At 37.7% G+C, this 17,593-nt stretch overlaps 1 protein-coding gene across 1 annotated transcript in view; it reads right to left on the reverse strand.

Annotated features, from left to right (window-relative positions):
- Window positions 1-17,593, reverse strand: part of mgat5 (alpha-1,6-mannosylglycoprotein 6-beta-N-acetylglucosaminyltransferase) — a 50,058-nt gene that overhangs the window by 6,336 nt on the left and 26,129 nt on the right. Inside the window, exons 5-12 of the mRNA XM_057325342.1 lie at window positions 16,352-16,441; window positions 14,777-14,848; window positions 14,522-14,683; window positions 14,266-14,435; window positions 13,721-13,855; window positions 11,729-11,862; window positions 6,915-7,048; window positions 806-955 (exon numbers count right to left, since the gene is read on the reverse strand). Of these exons, the coding sequence (XP_057181325.1) occupies window positions 806-955; window positions 6,915-7,048; window positions 11,729-11,862; window positions 13,721-13,855; window positions 14,266-14,435; window positions 14,522-14,683; window positions 14,777-14,848; window positions 16,352-16,441 (1,047 nt within the window). The remainder of the gene's footprint in view (window positions 1-805; window positions 956-6,914; window positions 7,049-11,728; window positions 11,863-13,720; window positions 13,856-14,265; window positions 14,436-14,521; window positions 14,684-14,776; window positions 14,849-16,351; window positions 16,442-17,593) is intronic.

Genomic DNA, 17,593 nt, shown 5'->3' on the forward strand with positions numbered 1-17,593 from the left:
TCGAACGATTCATCGCATTCAGAATAAAAGTTTGTGTTTACATAATATACAGTACGTCTGCGTACTGTGCATGTTATTTTGTATTTATAAACGAATACACATACTTGCATACATTTAAGAAAAATATAAAATATACAAATTACTAAACATTTACATGTCATTTAAATGGGGATAATGTAAATAAATACATGCAAATATTTCCTAAATATGCGTACATGTTTGTGCATGTGTTTATAAATACAAAATAAATATGCACAGTTCACAGACATATATTATGTAATCACTTAGATGCGATTAATGGTGGTTAATCATTCCACATCCCTAGTTATTTTACATAAACGAAAATGTGGATTTTAGGCTTTCTGTTGTCGCACTTTTACCGTTCACCAACAGGGGGCAGCAGACGTACTTAAAAAAAGCAGGCTGATGGACAGCAACAAGGAAACTGATCTAAGCAAAGATGACACTCGAGTGCTATTCTTAGTAATGTGTACTAGCCAGCGACGTTTGATGAACATCTGCACATCCCATACTTTATTAAATCATGATAATGTGAGTCGTTCCATTAATAAGAGTCCAAAGATGATGCACACGTCTCTGCGTGTGACTGCACAAAGTCGAATCAACAGGAAAGTTAAAGTAAAAAAACTAGGTAACAGCAAGGGGTAAAAAATGCAAATCTGAAAAAGTTTATAGTGGCTGTAGGAAATAACGCAGCCGAGTGACACTAGTTATTATGACCATTCATATGGCATTCTAATTTCTCAAACCCTAAACACACGTATAGCGGATGTAATGTATGTACCTTGGTCTCCCGCAGGAGGAACTGGAGGTCACGGCCGCTGAGGATGCCGTGGTTCTTCACGTAATCCGGCAGGTGGACCGTGCTGGTCCCGTGGACCGTACCGTGCACTTCCATGTAGGAATGAATAATGTCCAGGTACGTCTTTTTGTCCTTGAATGGAGAAAGACAAGGTGAGCGGTAAACGCATATGCAATGTATAAAAAACACCTGACAATCGTACAATTTAATTTATAGCATTGTCATTGGTTTCTGTGCTCCTGAAAACACAATGTCAAAGAGCGCAAAATGCTCAAAACACAGGAGGATTGTAGCCTCTCTGCAGTGATATTTTATCCCTGGGTCAGATAATCCAGGATTATATTTCTGGAATTCTCTCGTCCGGTTTTCTGATGATGCGTGACTAGGGCTTATAAAAGAGTAAAAGCGCTAAAAGGCCACGGGAAGCGAGCACTTCTTTCGGCCGAGTGTTTTTAGATCTCTGTGTGAACTTGTTTTGGAGCGCAAAGCCAAAAGCAGACAGGAAGAGTCAAGCAGCAGTCGCTCCTGAGGGAAAACCACAAGACCGAGAGGATGAAACGAAACAAACGCAGAATACAAAGACACCCACTTCTCGTCAATAGTCAGGCTATAAAAACGTTTATACAGCGTGTGTGTGTGTGTGTGTGTGTGTAGGCAGTAGGCACATCAAGAAAATATAAAAAATATATATATATATATATTATAAATCTTAATCATTCTAAATAATTTAATAACAATTTTGGATTATTAAGATAAACATTCATTCAAATAAACATTAAATACGAAAACAAACAAAACGACAGATTCACGTCTTTGTTTCCCCAAACATTTCAGAACACACATTCACAAAGATATCTTGAACAGGAGATATAATCAATATTTTTGTCGACGAGGATGTGATGGTGAGATACTTCCATAAATTGATTTCCTGCATTTATGTTTGAAGGATTCAGCCAGAAATATTCTCGGTGACATCCATTATATATCAAATTGTGTTTCTATTGATGCAATGTTGTGCAGTCTTGCACAAAGTCAAAGTATTGACATTTAGTCCTTTTTAGAGATGATTTTCTTTTATCATGGATTATGTCTTTATATAATCCTGAACTGATCTGATCTGCTTAGACTAGTCTTTCCTTTAAGGCTGGTCACAACTTTACAGTAAATCAGCTACATAAAAAGATAGATTTGTCTCATTTTAATCTAAAAATCTGTGTGGGTCATAATGTCTGTTTTAGGTCACTTATTCCTACAAAAATCTCTCCATTAATACAGTAAAAGCTAAAGAATTTGTGAAAATCTGAACTTATCGTTACTGACACACTAAAACAGAATGTATAAATAAGCATCTCGTGTAACTAGACAAATGTATATAAGGTATGTTTTTGTGAGTTTGTGTGGGTGAGAGAGAGATTTGCATTTCAAAAGCCTATACACATATCCTCTGATCTCTAGACGCCACACACAGACATACACAACATTCCCTGATTCAGGGTCTAGGCTCAAGTTTGTTTCCATGGAAACCAGTTCTTGAGAGGCTGTGGAATGGCAGCCCCCCCGACCCCACCATCTCTCTCTCTCTCTCTCTCTCTCTCTCGCTCTCTCTCTCTGGGTGAGCATGGCTTTAGTAATAATAATAATAATAATACATTTTATTTATAGGCGCCTTTCTTGACACTCAAGGTCACCGTACACTATTATCAAAACAACAATAAAGACAATCAAATACAATACATTTAAAAACACCATAAGGTTGTGGTCAAAGGGAGTAGGCTGTACTAAACAGATGAGTTTTGAGTTTAGATTGAAAATGTGAAAGAGAGACTTAGTATTACGAAGCTGAGACGGGAGAGCATTCCAAAGCTGCGGAGCAGAGTGACTGAAAGCTTTGCTCCCCATAGTAACAAGACGAACAGGAGGAACAGAAAGATGAATAAAGGAAGATGATCTAAGAGTGCGAACAGGTGTGGCAATATGGAGGAGGTCACGAAGATATGAAGGTGCGAGATTATGAATAGCTTTAAAAGTAAGGAGAAGTATTTTATAGTTAATACGATAAATGATAAGGAGCCAATGAAGCTGTTGTAAGATGGGTGTGATGTGATGAATAGAAGAGGTGCAAGTGATAATACGGGCAGCTGAGTTTTGAACCAGTTGCAATTTATGAAGAGTTTTATGCGGAAGGCCAAACAAAAGAGAATTACAATAGTCTAAGCGAGACGTGTCTATAGACTATGAACAAGAATGGAAGTGGAGTGAGGCGTAAGAGAAGAACGTAAACGGTTAATGTTTCAAAGGTGAAAGTAAGCAGACCGGGTAACATTATTAACATGGGATGTGAAAGAGAAAGTGCTATCGAAGATGACTCCCAGACTCTTAACCTGAAGAGAGGGGGAAATGGAGAAATTATCAATAACAATAGAAAAGTTCTGAAGTTTGTTTAATGTTGATTTTGTACCTATAAGAAGAAGTTCCGTTTTATTACTGTTTAATTTGAGAAAACGAAGTAAACCAGGTTTTTATGTCAAGACAATTAATAAGAGAGGATGGAGGGAGTTTAGAGTTAGGTTTGGTAGAAAGGTAGAGCAGGGTGTCATCTGCGTAGCAATGAAAGTTAACATGGTGTTTGCGAAAAATATAACCAAGTGGAAGAAGGTAGATAATAAATAGCAGTGGCCCCAGGACAGAGCCCTGAGGCACACCTGAATGAATAGGGACTATATCAGAGGTAAATGATTTTAATTGAATGAACTGAGTGCGGCCAGAGATATATGAATGAAACCATTTAAGTGGTATGCAGACCTGCCAACCTTAGAATATTTTTTTGAGTACCATCAGCCAAAGAGACAGAACACAGGTTTTTAACATATAACATATTGGTTGTGAAAAAAGCATCGCAGTCACATTTTTAAAAATAACTTTTCTTATTGAACACATTTGTGTATAGTGTGTGTGTGTGTGTGCGTGTGTGTAAATAATCTTCAGTGAGACGCCCTTGATGTATATCAATCACATTTACTTGCAGTGGCACTTGCTCTTGACTGCTTTGTTTCATAGGTCGCTGATTTGGCCTTTCTGAGCAGAGCATCAGTAAAGTTTTCCAAGTGGCAGTTAGTCCCCATTCCAGCCACAAAACACACACATGCACAAACAAACACCTCTTGGTAACTTTCTATGCTGCACACATGCACTTACATTTTTTGCCAGCCTGCCATAATCTACTTTAATAATTATAAACGTGAATAAATAAGTAATCTCAAAAGTTTGCATATGACGTTTTATTTTATTGACAATTATCGAGAGCTCGATTTTGCAGAGCACATTCAATCCGCTCCGCTGTCAGGCGGATTCGCTTTACTGAAAGAGAACGACGCCGGCACGCCGTTTTTATGTGACCAAAACTTGATGCTCTCTCGCAGATATAAGTGCACGTTATTGAGTGTGAGAATCCACCAGCGCAATCGGCGCCTATGGTACTTGGTAAAATCATGGTAACTTTTCGTGAGCGCTCATTTATAAATCAGAAATAATGTTAGCGCATCTTGCGGGCAAGTGCATGTTATCAAATGAGCTTGCGAGATCATCGACTGCATAGGATTAAGCTAATTAAATATTTCAACTTTCCACATCCACCCGATACGTTTACCTTAGAGCTCAGAAGACGTCTCGACTCTTCGTTTAAAACAATGCGTCAGAACGTGTGGGTGGAAGGGGATCACGCGGGATTTTGTGGTTCTGCCGATTTGCAGACTCTTGTAATTGATTGATAGGCCATAGGACGTGTCAATCATCGCCGCTTTCTATTTGGGGGAAGAACTCAGTGCTATGATTGGACATATTCATCTTTTTTCTGTTGCTTGTTTTGAGTACTGCACGCAGCAGAGGCGTCATCAGGTTTTTGCGTAGTTTAGAGTGACAAATCGTACCAGCGTACTTTGAGGTCAAAATGCGTACCTGCTACGCAAAATGCGTACAGGTTGGCAGGTCTGGGTATGTTAGTGATACCAATAGAAGAGAGTCTATCTAGAAGAATAGTATGTGAGTAGAGCTGCACGAGGTTAAACTCGACTGCCATGGGTGCACATAACACTCGTTCTCAATGCGTCCATCCTTCATGACCTCTTTACAGACTGAACTTTGAAGCTGAACGTTTAAACACACTCTGTCTGTCTGTTAAAACGTTTGAGCTCACGTGTGTCTGTGGATCAAATGAAAAGTCAGATTTCACCCCAAATCCAAAGAATGAGTCATTGTCTTTGTTCCAACGACGCTATTTTTATAGCTCTAATTAGTCTTGTGTTTCATTTTGGGGTGAAATATCACCTGTATATGTTACTGACAGGTTTTGTGAAATTCACCCAAAGATCCAAAAGTATTTCTCAACATCCAAATGATTGATGACAACCAGAGAACGATTTTTTATTTGATGTAAAACTCTGATGTTTGGTGCATTAAGAGGGGACTATATTTTACCTTTTTGCAAATTATATTTTACTCTGTCATATTTCCCCCGAAGCTTATGTTTTTCCTACTGTTGCTAATATTCCTAGATATAAATTGACCTACGATTAAAATTTCTGTGTATAAATTAACATATGTTTCAGATTTCTGTATAAAAATGATCCTACGATTGAGATATTGGTATATAATTTAATTTACATTTGAGATTTCTATATATAAATGAACCTAAGCATATTATTTAACTTGCATTTGAGATTTCTGTATATAAACTATCACACGTTTGAGACTTCTGTATATAAATTATCGTATGAATGAGATTTCTGTATATAAATTATCGTACGATTGAGATTTCTGTATATAATTTAATTTACATTTGAGATTTCTATATATAAATTAACCTAAGGATATTATTTAACTTGCATTTGAGATTTCTGTATATAAAATATCACACAATTGAGAATTCTGTATTCCGTTTTAGACTTTTGTATATATAGTAAAGTACGTTTGAGATTGCTGTATATTACTTAACACATTTAAGATTTCTGTACATAAATTATCGTATGATTGAGATTTCTGTATTAAAATTAACCTACGGTTGAGATTTCTGTATATAAATTAACGTACGTTTGAGATTTTTGTATATAAATTATTGTACGTTTGAGAATTCTGTGTATAAATTAACGTACGTTTGAGATTTCTGTTTATAAATTATTGTACGTTTGAGGAATTCTGTGTATAAATTAATGTATGTTTGAGATTTCTGTATATAAATTAATGTACGTTTGAGAATTCTGTGTATAAATTAACGTACTTTTGAGAATTCTGTGTATAAATTAACGTACGTTTGAGATTTCTGTAAATAAATTATTGTACGTTTGAGAATTCTGTGTATAAATTAACGTACGTTTGAGTTTTCTGTATAGAAATATTTATATTTGTGTGGATAGTACATTAAAAAATACTTTGTCAAAAGAGCATGTATTATCCCCTTTCCCATGATATGACTCATTTCAAAGTACTCTGCCTGTCTGTCCAGTTGTGTATGCCAAAAACTTTCCTGAACAATATCCGAGAAACAGATTTAAATTTCATAACAAGTTCCACTTCAGGGAGGAAGTGTGTGGGACACAAAAACGTGTGTGCGGCTAAATGAATTTTTCATGCGCTCTCTGCGTCTCTCATCACACCCGCTTTTTGGAGTCCAGATGGGTGGCGATACCTTCTCTGCTGGGCCATCTTAACGTAACAGAGTGTGATCTCCCTATGGAGGAATGTTGGAAACTCACTGATGCCAAATAAGAAGTGCTGTTTTGGCACATAAATTTAAACATAACTGGCCCGGTTTCACAGACAAGACTTAAGGCTAGTCCCAGACTAAAATGAATGTGTGACCCGTCTTAACTGAATATAACTTGCCCTGAAATATCTTAAAATATATCAGTGCCATTGTTTTGTCTCAATATGCACATCAGTAATGTATTCTTCTAAAGCATTTTTATAAAAGCGACATAAATATCTTAATTCAACTAAGGCATAGTCCTGGCTTAAGCTAAGCCGTGTCTGTGAAACCGGGCCACTGTGTCCTAGATATCAGGGCCTAGATTTCACGTGTAAACAAGGCGGATCTCACCTTCCAGAAGTTGTCCACCTTGCCGTAGACGAGCGACTGGTTCTGGCGCTTGATGTCGTCGATGTGCCTGACGTCGCTGGCGTTGAGGTGCTGCTCCACGACGAAGCCCAGGAAGCTGTTATCTGGAGTGTGAGCTGTAACAGCCAATCAGAGGAGAGCACAGATGAGCCAATCAACGCGAAGGTGGGAAACACATTTTTTTAGAGACAACCTTTTATGAAACCTTTGTTGGGGAAATCTGCATTACGAAGAATTTGCAATGGTAAAATGTGAAGTGAAAGTACATTTTAATATTTGTTAATTAATATTATAGAATGCATACAAACATTGCATGCATTATACAGTATATTGCTTATAAATAGTAAATTAATTTTTAATAAAAATATTTTTTGACCTACAATCGCAAATTTTTGCCTCTTTCTTGCCATAGGTTATTTAACGCAGTACTTTTTATTAACTGACGTCAAAATACATTTATCGTAAAATCATAAAATCTCAAATTAAATAATTTTACAAGCTTACAAAGATAAATAGACGTTTTTGATTTTTTTACAAATCGTTTTTTGTTTATGTATAAAATAAAAGGTTTACAGATCGCAGCTTAAATGTAATGTGTTAAGTTTAAAGGGGTGGTGCTTTAAATAATAAAGATAATTAAATTAAATTAAAAACTTTTTACCAGCACTTAATATCAGGATTGTCATACATGCAACATTTTAAAACTATTTTTTATTAAATTTAATTAAAAAAAAACATACACGCATACACTTATCGCCATGCAATTAGCAAGACGAACAGAAGACAAAAATATAGAAAAATAATGAAAAGAATAGGAAAATAACATTTACTATGACATTACATGGAGTAAAATGTTAAGATTAACCGCACTCTATATGACAAAAATCTGTGTGGGTGCCGATACTGCCAAGCGAGGAGTTGTTCCCATGACAACAGTCGGCCAAGAGGTCGCCAGGGTAACAAGTCTTGGCAGAGATACACCTGAATGCCATCTGTCTAAAAAAACAATCCTGAGATTACGATTTCTGAATCACACACACACCCTCCGATGTTATACAGCGAGAGAGGGCTTGTAAGCATGTGTGTGTGTGGTTATCGCCTGCAGGAGCAGCTGTAATGGGTTGTCACGGTTACCCGTCAATTCCACTGAGAACGCAGGAAAAAATTCAGAACCCAGGCGGCCTGTAATGCAATTTGAGCAATTTTGTGGCAATCGTAAATGGGGTTTAAATGGAATATGACCCTTTCTGTCTCACTACACTTACTGTAAACAGCACACACACACACACACACACACACACTTACGGCGTCTGTCAACATTCATCTGAATTAACGCCATGAACGAACACAACTGCACGCTCATTCTGGAGTTCATCTGCCGTGCTTTCATAAATCAGTGCTTTTATCGTAAATAAATGCAGTAAAGAATAGTTTTTTTGTCATTGACATGCAGCAGATCCTCTTACTAATATGCACAAGGAAAGCTTTGTAGCTCGAAGCATTGAAATGAAAAAGAGATTTATTTGTGAAAGACGTGTTCACAAATAAACCCAAATCCTTCCCAAAGACATTCCTCAACATGATGTGGCAGGACGCAGAAATGCTGAAGAGACAAATTACAATGTGTGCAGGTGGCGTCAAAGAGATGCTGTCAGTAATTAGCAGGAAAGCAGGGAGTGTGTGTGTGTGTGTGTGTGTGTGTGTGTGCGTGTGTGTGTGCGTGTGTGTGTGCATGTGTGTGTGTGTGTGTGTGTAAAAACGGGAGTGCCAAAACAGAGACTCAGCACATCACGATGAAAATCTAAACACACACACTGCAAAAAACTATTTTCTTTAACAGTCTTTAAACTGGAAAACAAAACAAATAAATTGAAACATTCTTAATAGAAAAATAATTTTGTTGCCGCTTTGAATTATCATTTTCCATAATCTATTGGCAGATATTTATTCTTGTTGTTAGAATTTTTCAGTAAACAAGACTTTTTTCATAACTTCAGTAAACAAGAATATTAAGAGGGACAGTTCACCCAAAAATGAAAATTCTGTCATTAATTACTCCAAACCTAATTACCTTTAAGTAATTTTGCTTCTCAAGTAAATGTATATTAGTACTGGAAAACTAAGAAAATCATTTTATGAATTCAAATATTAAAATAAATAAAAATTCTAATAACATATGAATTGTTAAATATATGATCATATATATTCATATATAATATACATAACTTATATTTATATATTATATTCATAATTATATTATATTATTTATAATAGAAGTTTATTTAGTTTTATATAATTTTTTTTATTATTTAATACATAATAATTGAATATACATTTATAATACAAAACATTATATACATTATATTTAAAAACAAAAAATATTTTATGTTATTTAAAATATTTGACATATTTGATATTATTATTAATTTTTTTACATTAAAACATTGCATGTTGACGCTGGTGTACAAGTGGGCAGCTCAACCAACAGTTTCAAACAGATGTCACATAAAAAAATACCATAACTCTTAAAATACATATAAATTTAGTTTGTTTTTTAATTGCAATATTTTGTGTCAAAACATACTGTCACACCCCTAAAAACAACATCAAAACCCATTCAAAACACCCTAGCAACCACATTCTTACGCAACTCCCGGGTTTTGCCTGGGCACCTAACGTCCTTCTAATGCATTTACTTTTCTACAAATTTGACATTTCCGTCAAATGTCTATAAAGTCTTGACAAGTAGGTGTTATATTTTCCAACAGCAGACTCCCTTCCTGCGATTAATAATTTAACAGCATAAACAGATGATTATGACATATTACACTGGTGAAAGCTAAAAACATGCAATTTTAAACACACAATGAGAAATATGACACAGACTGGCCCTGTCTACCTCCCTATTTCGCAACAGAATGCGACACGCTTATTGAAGCGTCGCATTTTTAAATGCAACTAGAAAAGATTTGTATGTTTCTATAATGCATCTAAAAATACTACGGAAGAAATCAACAGTATCAGTAAAAAATAGTATTATATTAATTATAAAAAAAGTCTGCATGGCATGCAAACGAGAAGTTGGTGTCATGCAGTCACATGCAACGAGAGGAAGTGTGTTTGTGTGGTTTTACAATCTAGAACAAACTTCAAAACCTCAAACAAGCGCTGGAGGAACCGTCAGACCACTTCATGCCAACTTGTGTGTTTATGAGTGTGTGTACATGTGCATGACGCTTTGGCAGGAGTTTTACAAACCAAACTTTGGACTTCCCCCCGCCACAGCGGCTGCAATGATGTCTTCAGCCCAGCAAACCTTGAAAACCAAGATCAATAACCATCTTCCGGGCAAAGCCGACCTACTTTCCTCTTTCAAGCTCTTCCACATTCGCGTTTCTTACATGGATCGTTTGTCCAGAACAGGAACTGAATTGTTCGACGTGGAAGGACACATAATGCCGTGTTGGAATCGACTTCCTCTGTCACGCGGTGTGCTGGTGATTCACTCATTTGATACGCGTGGGAAGTGTTAAAGGGACACTTCACCCAAAAATGAAAATTCTGTCATCATTTACTCACATTCGAGTTCTAATCAAATCTGTATCAATTTCTTTGTTCTGATGAACACAGAGAAAGATATTTGGAAGAATGCTTATAAACAGACAGACTTTACCCCCCCATTGACTCCCATAGTAGGAAAAAAACAATGGTAGTCAAAAGTGCCCCAGAACTGTTTGCTGTCTTACATTCTTCAAAATATCTTCCTTTGTGTTCAACAGAACAAAAAAAATGATAAAGTATTTTTTTCCTACTATGGGAGTCAATGGGGGGCAATATCTGTTTGGTTATAAGCATTCTTCCAAATATCTTTCTCTGTGTTCATCAGAACAAAGAAATTGATACAGATTTAGAACAATTCGAAGGTGAGTAAATGAAGACAGAATTTTCATTTTTGGGTGAAGTGTCCCTTTAAGAACAAAAGCGCCCTCAGGACGAGTGGCACGGACACCCGTCTGGTCATAAGAAATGACATTTACCCAAACATTGACCTTGACATACTGGTGTTGTATAGATGATCTAAGAGGTACAAAGGTTAACAATGAGCGAGTGTTGTAGATCAGATGTCATGCGCTGCGCAATGAGATACAGCGGTGCATTGTGGGATGACAACATTTGACTGACAGCGAAGGTTAACGCGCAAATTTAACAAATGAAATGAGCTCTGAATCATGTCAGTCTTGTGTTGGGTGACAGGCAGACGGGTGATGAGTCTGTCAACGCTTGTGTTTTTGCAGTAACGTACATGATTCATATCCAACGCCTGCAGAAAGACTGCAAGCTAGACAAACTACACACCTGTCATCGGTCATGCTCATGTCAATCCAAACCTGTATGACTTTCTTTCTTCTGCAGAACACAAAAGACATTTAAAAAAACGTTGGTAATCAAACAACATTGTTGACTTCCATTGTATGGACACAAAACCACCGAGACATTTAAACGTTTAAAAGAGTCACACACAGGTTTCGAACCACATGATGGTGAATAAATGATGACACAATTTGTATTTTTGTGTGAGCAATCCTTTTAAGTTGAATCTGGTTGTGCTTGAAAGCCCTCGAGTTTTACGAGAATGTCAAACTCCGCCGATCAACAAAAGAGCTATTCAGCCCTTGAGACGATACGAGACGCCACCCAAAACCCCCGGAACCCCGATGCAATTCGGATAAAGTTTACGAACGTCTGATGGGTAAAACGCCAAGGCGTAACAAAAGGCCTCTCTCACACACACTTACGGAACATGGTGTTGAACTGCTGGGGGTTCAGGTTCCACTTGCCCCACGGAGTCTTGTGGCCTTTCGACTGGGCATAGTGTGCGTGGTTAAACTCCGGTTCTGTCCCGAAGGAGTCCAACACCCTCAGCATGCACCTAAAACACACACACGATTGAGCACGGGTTAGCTGACATCTGTAAAAGATAAACGACAGCCAAACAACAAAACATTCTTCAAAACAACTCAGAGGGAAATGCGATTTGGACGGCGTATTTGTTTAGCGCATTCGTGGGGATTTGGGTAAACGACAGAGTGGGGAAAGCTTCGCATTCAAAGACAACAAAGCGTTGCTTGACGTTGTTTAGATGGATTGAGATTGATGAGGTTGTGGCAGGAGAACAAATTACGTTTGTCCCTTAGGTTTCAAAAACAAGTGACTTCATGTTTTGGAGATTTGCACTCTTAAAGGGTCATAAATTTTCTGAATATGTGCTGAAAAGTCTGATTAAACTGCTGGACTACATAAGCTAATACACAGAATTTGAAAACTAAAATGATGCACGACATAGAAAGCATAGTTACGACAAGAACTAAACACTGTCTGAAAACAAAAGTGATAAATGGAAAAAGCAAAAAGCAACAAAAATTCTGAAGTTAAAAATTCAATTCAAAAATCATTATTCAAAGTATCTAAACGTTTTACTCTTGGTACACGCTACCAAACGACGCTCAGTGGTAAGAGCATTGCGTTAATGCAAGGTTGTGGGTTCGATCCCAGGTGATTGCACATACTTATGTATAAATGTATAGGATAATGCAAAATAAGTCGCTTTGGATAAAAGCGTCTGCCAAATGCATAAATATAAATGTAAAATCTATTTTTTCAGAGGTGTATACTGTATAGACCTTACATAATGAATCGTTATTTATTTTTATCTTAGAATGAGTTATTTCTATCTACATACACCGCGGGTCCCATTACATGGAATTCACCATGTTGTTTCTACAGTAGCCCTAAATGGACAAACTGCTCTACAGAACGCGTTTCGTAAATACGTTATCTCCTTCGGCAAAGAAGCGAAAACGTGACGACATCTTTGTCTTGTGTCAGCCACCGTAGTGCTTCGAAAGGGATGGGTGGAGTGAGCCGTTGGTTGCAATACACAACCTCACCACTAGATGCCGCTAAATTTCACGCACTGGACCTTTAAGTGTTAAGTTAGGTTCAATTTCATGTTGTGTAATTTGGCCAACAAGTATCATTCGTGTCAGGACGTCATTGAAACATGTCTGCAAGATCAGGTTTAGACTCATTTAAAAAGGCTTTACGGTCAATAATATCCCACAGTCTCGAACGATCCACTTCTTTCTAGACAATGCCGAAGAAATTGCAACTGAGGAAGGTCACAGATAAAGAGACGCCAAGCCGTTTAGCTGATAATGAATCTTGCTGTTAAAAATACGAAAATGTGCAACATGTTTATGGGTCAAAGACGAAAAAGGGTTTAAGCATAAAAACAATAAGTGTACTTTGGCCTAATGGTTAGAGAGTCGGACTCATGACCAAAGGTTGCCGGTTCGATTCCCAGGGCCGGCGGGTAACGACTGAGGAGCCCTTGAGCAAGGCACCTTACCCCTACTTTCCCCGGGCGCTGCAGTGATAGCTGCCCACTGCTCCGGGTGTACGTGTGTTCAACACTTGCTGTGCGTGTGTTCACTACTATCTGGATGGGTTAAATGCAGAGGTCACATTTTGGGTATGGGTCACCATATCTGACTAATAGGTCACTTTCACTTCACTTTCAGTCTTTGACCTTTATATAAACTGGTTGGGGTGCATTCCCTAAAATGTGTCGACAAAACAAAACTGTGCTGTTTGTTTGAGAATCTTGATAAGCTTAATGTAGTTACACTGGCTCAACCAATGGCGTGAGTTTGTGGCGGGGCTGTTTGTTCACAATGCCAAAAAATGTAATACATTTAAGAACGGGGTGTAGTGTTGGGCTTACTCACTGATAATGGACCCAGGACGGTCCCAGTGTCTTCTTGAACTGAGCCAAACCGACAATGTCTATGTAGATGAGCTCTACAACTTTATCGCCCTTGGTGGGGCAACTGGACTTGTTGCCCATGACTTTCTTCATGATCCTGTTGAAAGACGGATATTTAAACAAGTTACAACACAAATGAAACAATCACCTATGAGGAAACTCAAACGTGATAACAGAGTAAACCGTCATGTTATCTGAATCTACGGTATAAAGATCATAGCACAGTGACAAAAGAAAGCATCTTAAAGGGACAGTTCACCCAAAAGTAAAGAATCGGTCATAATTTATACCCCCTCATGTCATTCCAAACCTGTATATGACTCTTTCTTCAGCAGAACACAAAAGAAGATATTTTGAGAAATGTCTCAGTGGTTTTGTGTCCATACATTGGAAGTCAATGAGCACCAATGTTGTTTGGTTACCAACGTTCTTCAAAATATCTTCTTTTGTGTTCTGCAGAAGAAAGAAAGTCATGCTGGTCTGGAATGATTTCAACCGAAGACTCACTCTTTCAGCTCGGCGAGAGATGCGGAGATGCGGATGTCGTGACCGAGCAGGTACAGCGTGGTGATGAGGTCACTCCACTGAACCAGTTCCCCGAGAGGACCGCCGCTGAACGCGTTCTCTGCTATCTTAAAACCCGACTCCTTAGTCAGGAGACCCAGGTGCACCAGGACCTGAGAGAAAAACAGAGAAGTTTACCGTCATTAAAATACTACTTTCAATTCGGTAATGCCCATGCGGGGACCCAGACGGGACTCACCTTTTTGCGTTGGCGTTTGGCGAGGTTCTGTTTGAGGGCGAGGGAGCTGACGGCGCTCACCCACGGCTCCTCCATGCGCTTGATCCGCAGCATCATCCAGCGGAACTCCTCGCGCCGCGACATCACGCGGTACAGCTCCTCTAAACTCGTGCGGATCTCGGTCTGGCCGAAAAACGCAGACGAACGTAAACATACCTTTGGAGTTTTTATAGAGCGTAACAATTCTTCAAGACCCGACAAGCTCGTCACGCATACCTGTAAATTCCTGTCAGCTTCGTCGCCGTTGTTCTTGATCCTCCACGGCAAATGAGGGCACCAGTTTTCCACCTGACAGGAACACAAAAACACAGTTTGAATGCACAGTAAGTATCTTTGTATACACCGTTTCATCAGACGCACGCGAGCCTGACCCCCAGTTAACTTCCGGATTGTGTTTGGCTAGTATCTATTAATATAACCATTTATGTTTTGTTTAATTTATGTACATATTAATTTACATTATTATTTTATTGTATAATAATTGTATTAAATAAACAATTTGTTGAATGGGTCCTGGTGTTCGGTTGCATTTAAAGAAACCGTATTGGAACATTGACATCTAGTGGTTGAGCTTGGTATTGCAGTCTAAATTCAAAATAATGGCGAGAAAAGTTTAGTAACGCTTCTTCTCGCTTTCTTTTGATTGTTATCAGAAATAATCTACAGGCACTCTATTGTTTGTGAATGTGTGCCGGAAGTTAAGGTGGGGTCACAAAAGTGTGCATAAAAGAAACCGTCTATAAAAGCATCTGACAAATGCATAAAACATCAAATGATTTTTTATTATGCAAAAGGAAACTAGCAATGTGATGAGCTGGAATTTAAAATGTCCTTAAACCTGTAAATAAAGACAGCCGTGGGACTTCAGAACATCCAAAACAAAGAAAAAAAATCAAGATTCCGCACAATGTCTGGGCCACCTGCCAAAAAATTAATTTGCGACAATGACCACGTGAACTCCATTGTACAAAAGGTCAGATTTCCTCGCTTCCACAGAATCGCACAAGATGCTCTCTGGAACGTAACCAAACCATGCTGGAAAAACTTGAATCATCAGGATTTGCACAAACTTGAAATCCATGCCAGCTTAAACCCTCAGTAACTCAAACAAGCCCGGCTATTCACCTGTTAGTCTGGAAACAAGGCCTGTCACAATATCAGATGTTCACAACACAATTACCGTGGCCAACATAATTCACAAAACAATTAATCGCAATTTCCATCAAATATCCATAATTTTTGTGTAATATGAGTGTAGCGTGGCAAAGAGAGAGTTTGTAACCTTCTTAAGAGAAAATGTTAAACGGTACAAAATCACCATTTAATAAGCTGAATTGTCAACCAAAGACTAGGCTTATCATATGTGTAGTATTAACGCAATATCAATTTTCATAATTGGTGTTCATATGGAAGCACCCCATCTTGACATATTAGGTGTAACTGCTCCATCTCTCTTTGTGTTGACACACGTGTCTTCATTTAACTACCTGCTCGACATTTACATTATATATTTGCTTCTAGAGAGAGAGAGCGCGAGCGAGCGATGGTTGATATGGAAATGTATGCACGTCACCATGGTGACACTGTGAAAGTCATGAGACGAAGCTGTGTGTCTCTCTCTCTCTTTAATGGATTTCAGATGTTAACACCAGTGTTAAGTAACAATAAACAAATACGAACACGCTACTATTTCTCAGAAGCTCGACAAGCCAAAGAGATGTTATATTTATGTTTATTTTATACTAACAAGATATAATCATGCATGTGTGTGATTTCTATGTGTGTTTATACCTCGCTCAGGTAAATAAAGAAGGAACAGGTGGATCCATCGACTCCGTAGTTTGAGTAACAGGGGTCCGAACGCCACATGTCCTTCATCCACTGAGAAGGAAAAGAGTCATTAAAGCAAAAAATGTTAATGTAAAAATATTACAAATAATGTATTCACATTTTGAATATACGTACGGCCACACTTAATTCGTAATAACTTTTTTGTAGTAACTTTCCTTATAATAAATATAAAAATGGATTTTCACATTTGTAAAATAAATGTGTGGAAAACAATCAATATGCTTAAATACTGCTCATGTCTTAAAGGGACAGTTCGCCCAAAAATAAACATTCTGTCATCATTTATTCACCCTCATGTCATTCAAAATCTGATATGACTCTTTTTTCTGTGGAACTCAAAAGATGATATTTAGAGAAATGTCTGTTTTTGGTCAATGGGTTCCAATGTTATTTGGGTACCAACATTCTTCAAAATATCTTTTTTGTGCTTTAAAGCTACAGATAATTCACAACCTGACTGATGTTAACACGTATGTTAGAAAGCGGCGAGCACGATCTTTAGATTGCTCTGGTTATCTGCCGGACGGAAACGTTCTCCACATGACCTTCAGAAAAAACGCTTTCCTCATCCTGGTTGTATCTCATTTCTCCCAACGGTAACTCTCTTCCCTGGCTTATTGATCGCACCGTGTGGTTCGGTTCACACATATCGAACAACGGTTCTGAGAAAAAAAGCGTATGAGTTTCTTTGAGTCAACTGAGAGGAAAATCCTTCAGATTCACTTAAAAATGACTACAGATCTGGAAAATGTACGATTGCTGTGTTTGATTTGTGTATTTTTTGCTTTAATATGTCAATTTCTTTCAGTAAACGAAAGCAAAATCAAAAAGCAAACACAAAACATGGCTTTAGTCAAACAAACAAACAATATGAAAGAAAAATATGACATGAAAAACCAAGCAAAAAAACAACAGAATAACATTGCAGTCTTGTTTTTATGAATTATTTATGTTTAAAAATTAAAAAATTTAACAAAACAACAGGTTTGTTTAGATTAACAAAGATATGTTTGGACGGATGTGTATGTCTAAGCTTTCTGGCAAAAGTCATACAACGTTCAGTGCGTGTTAATCTCATTGTACTGTTGTTTTGAGAATTTAAGAGGATTTCCATGTGCAAACGGACCGGCAATCACAGTATTTCGTCCTGACTGAGAAAGTCATCATGATTGGCTTTTTCAG

Source organism: Triplophysa rosa, linkage group LG25 (genome assembly GCF_024868665.1).
Source record: "Triplophysa rosa linkage group LG25, Trosa_1v2, whole genome shotgun sequence".
Taxonomy (NCBI): domain Eukaryota; kingdom Metazoa; phylum Chordata; class Actinopteri; order Cypriniformes; family Nemacheilidae; genus Triplophysa; species Triplophysa rosa.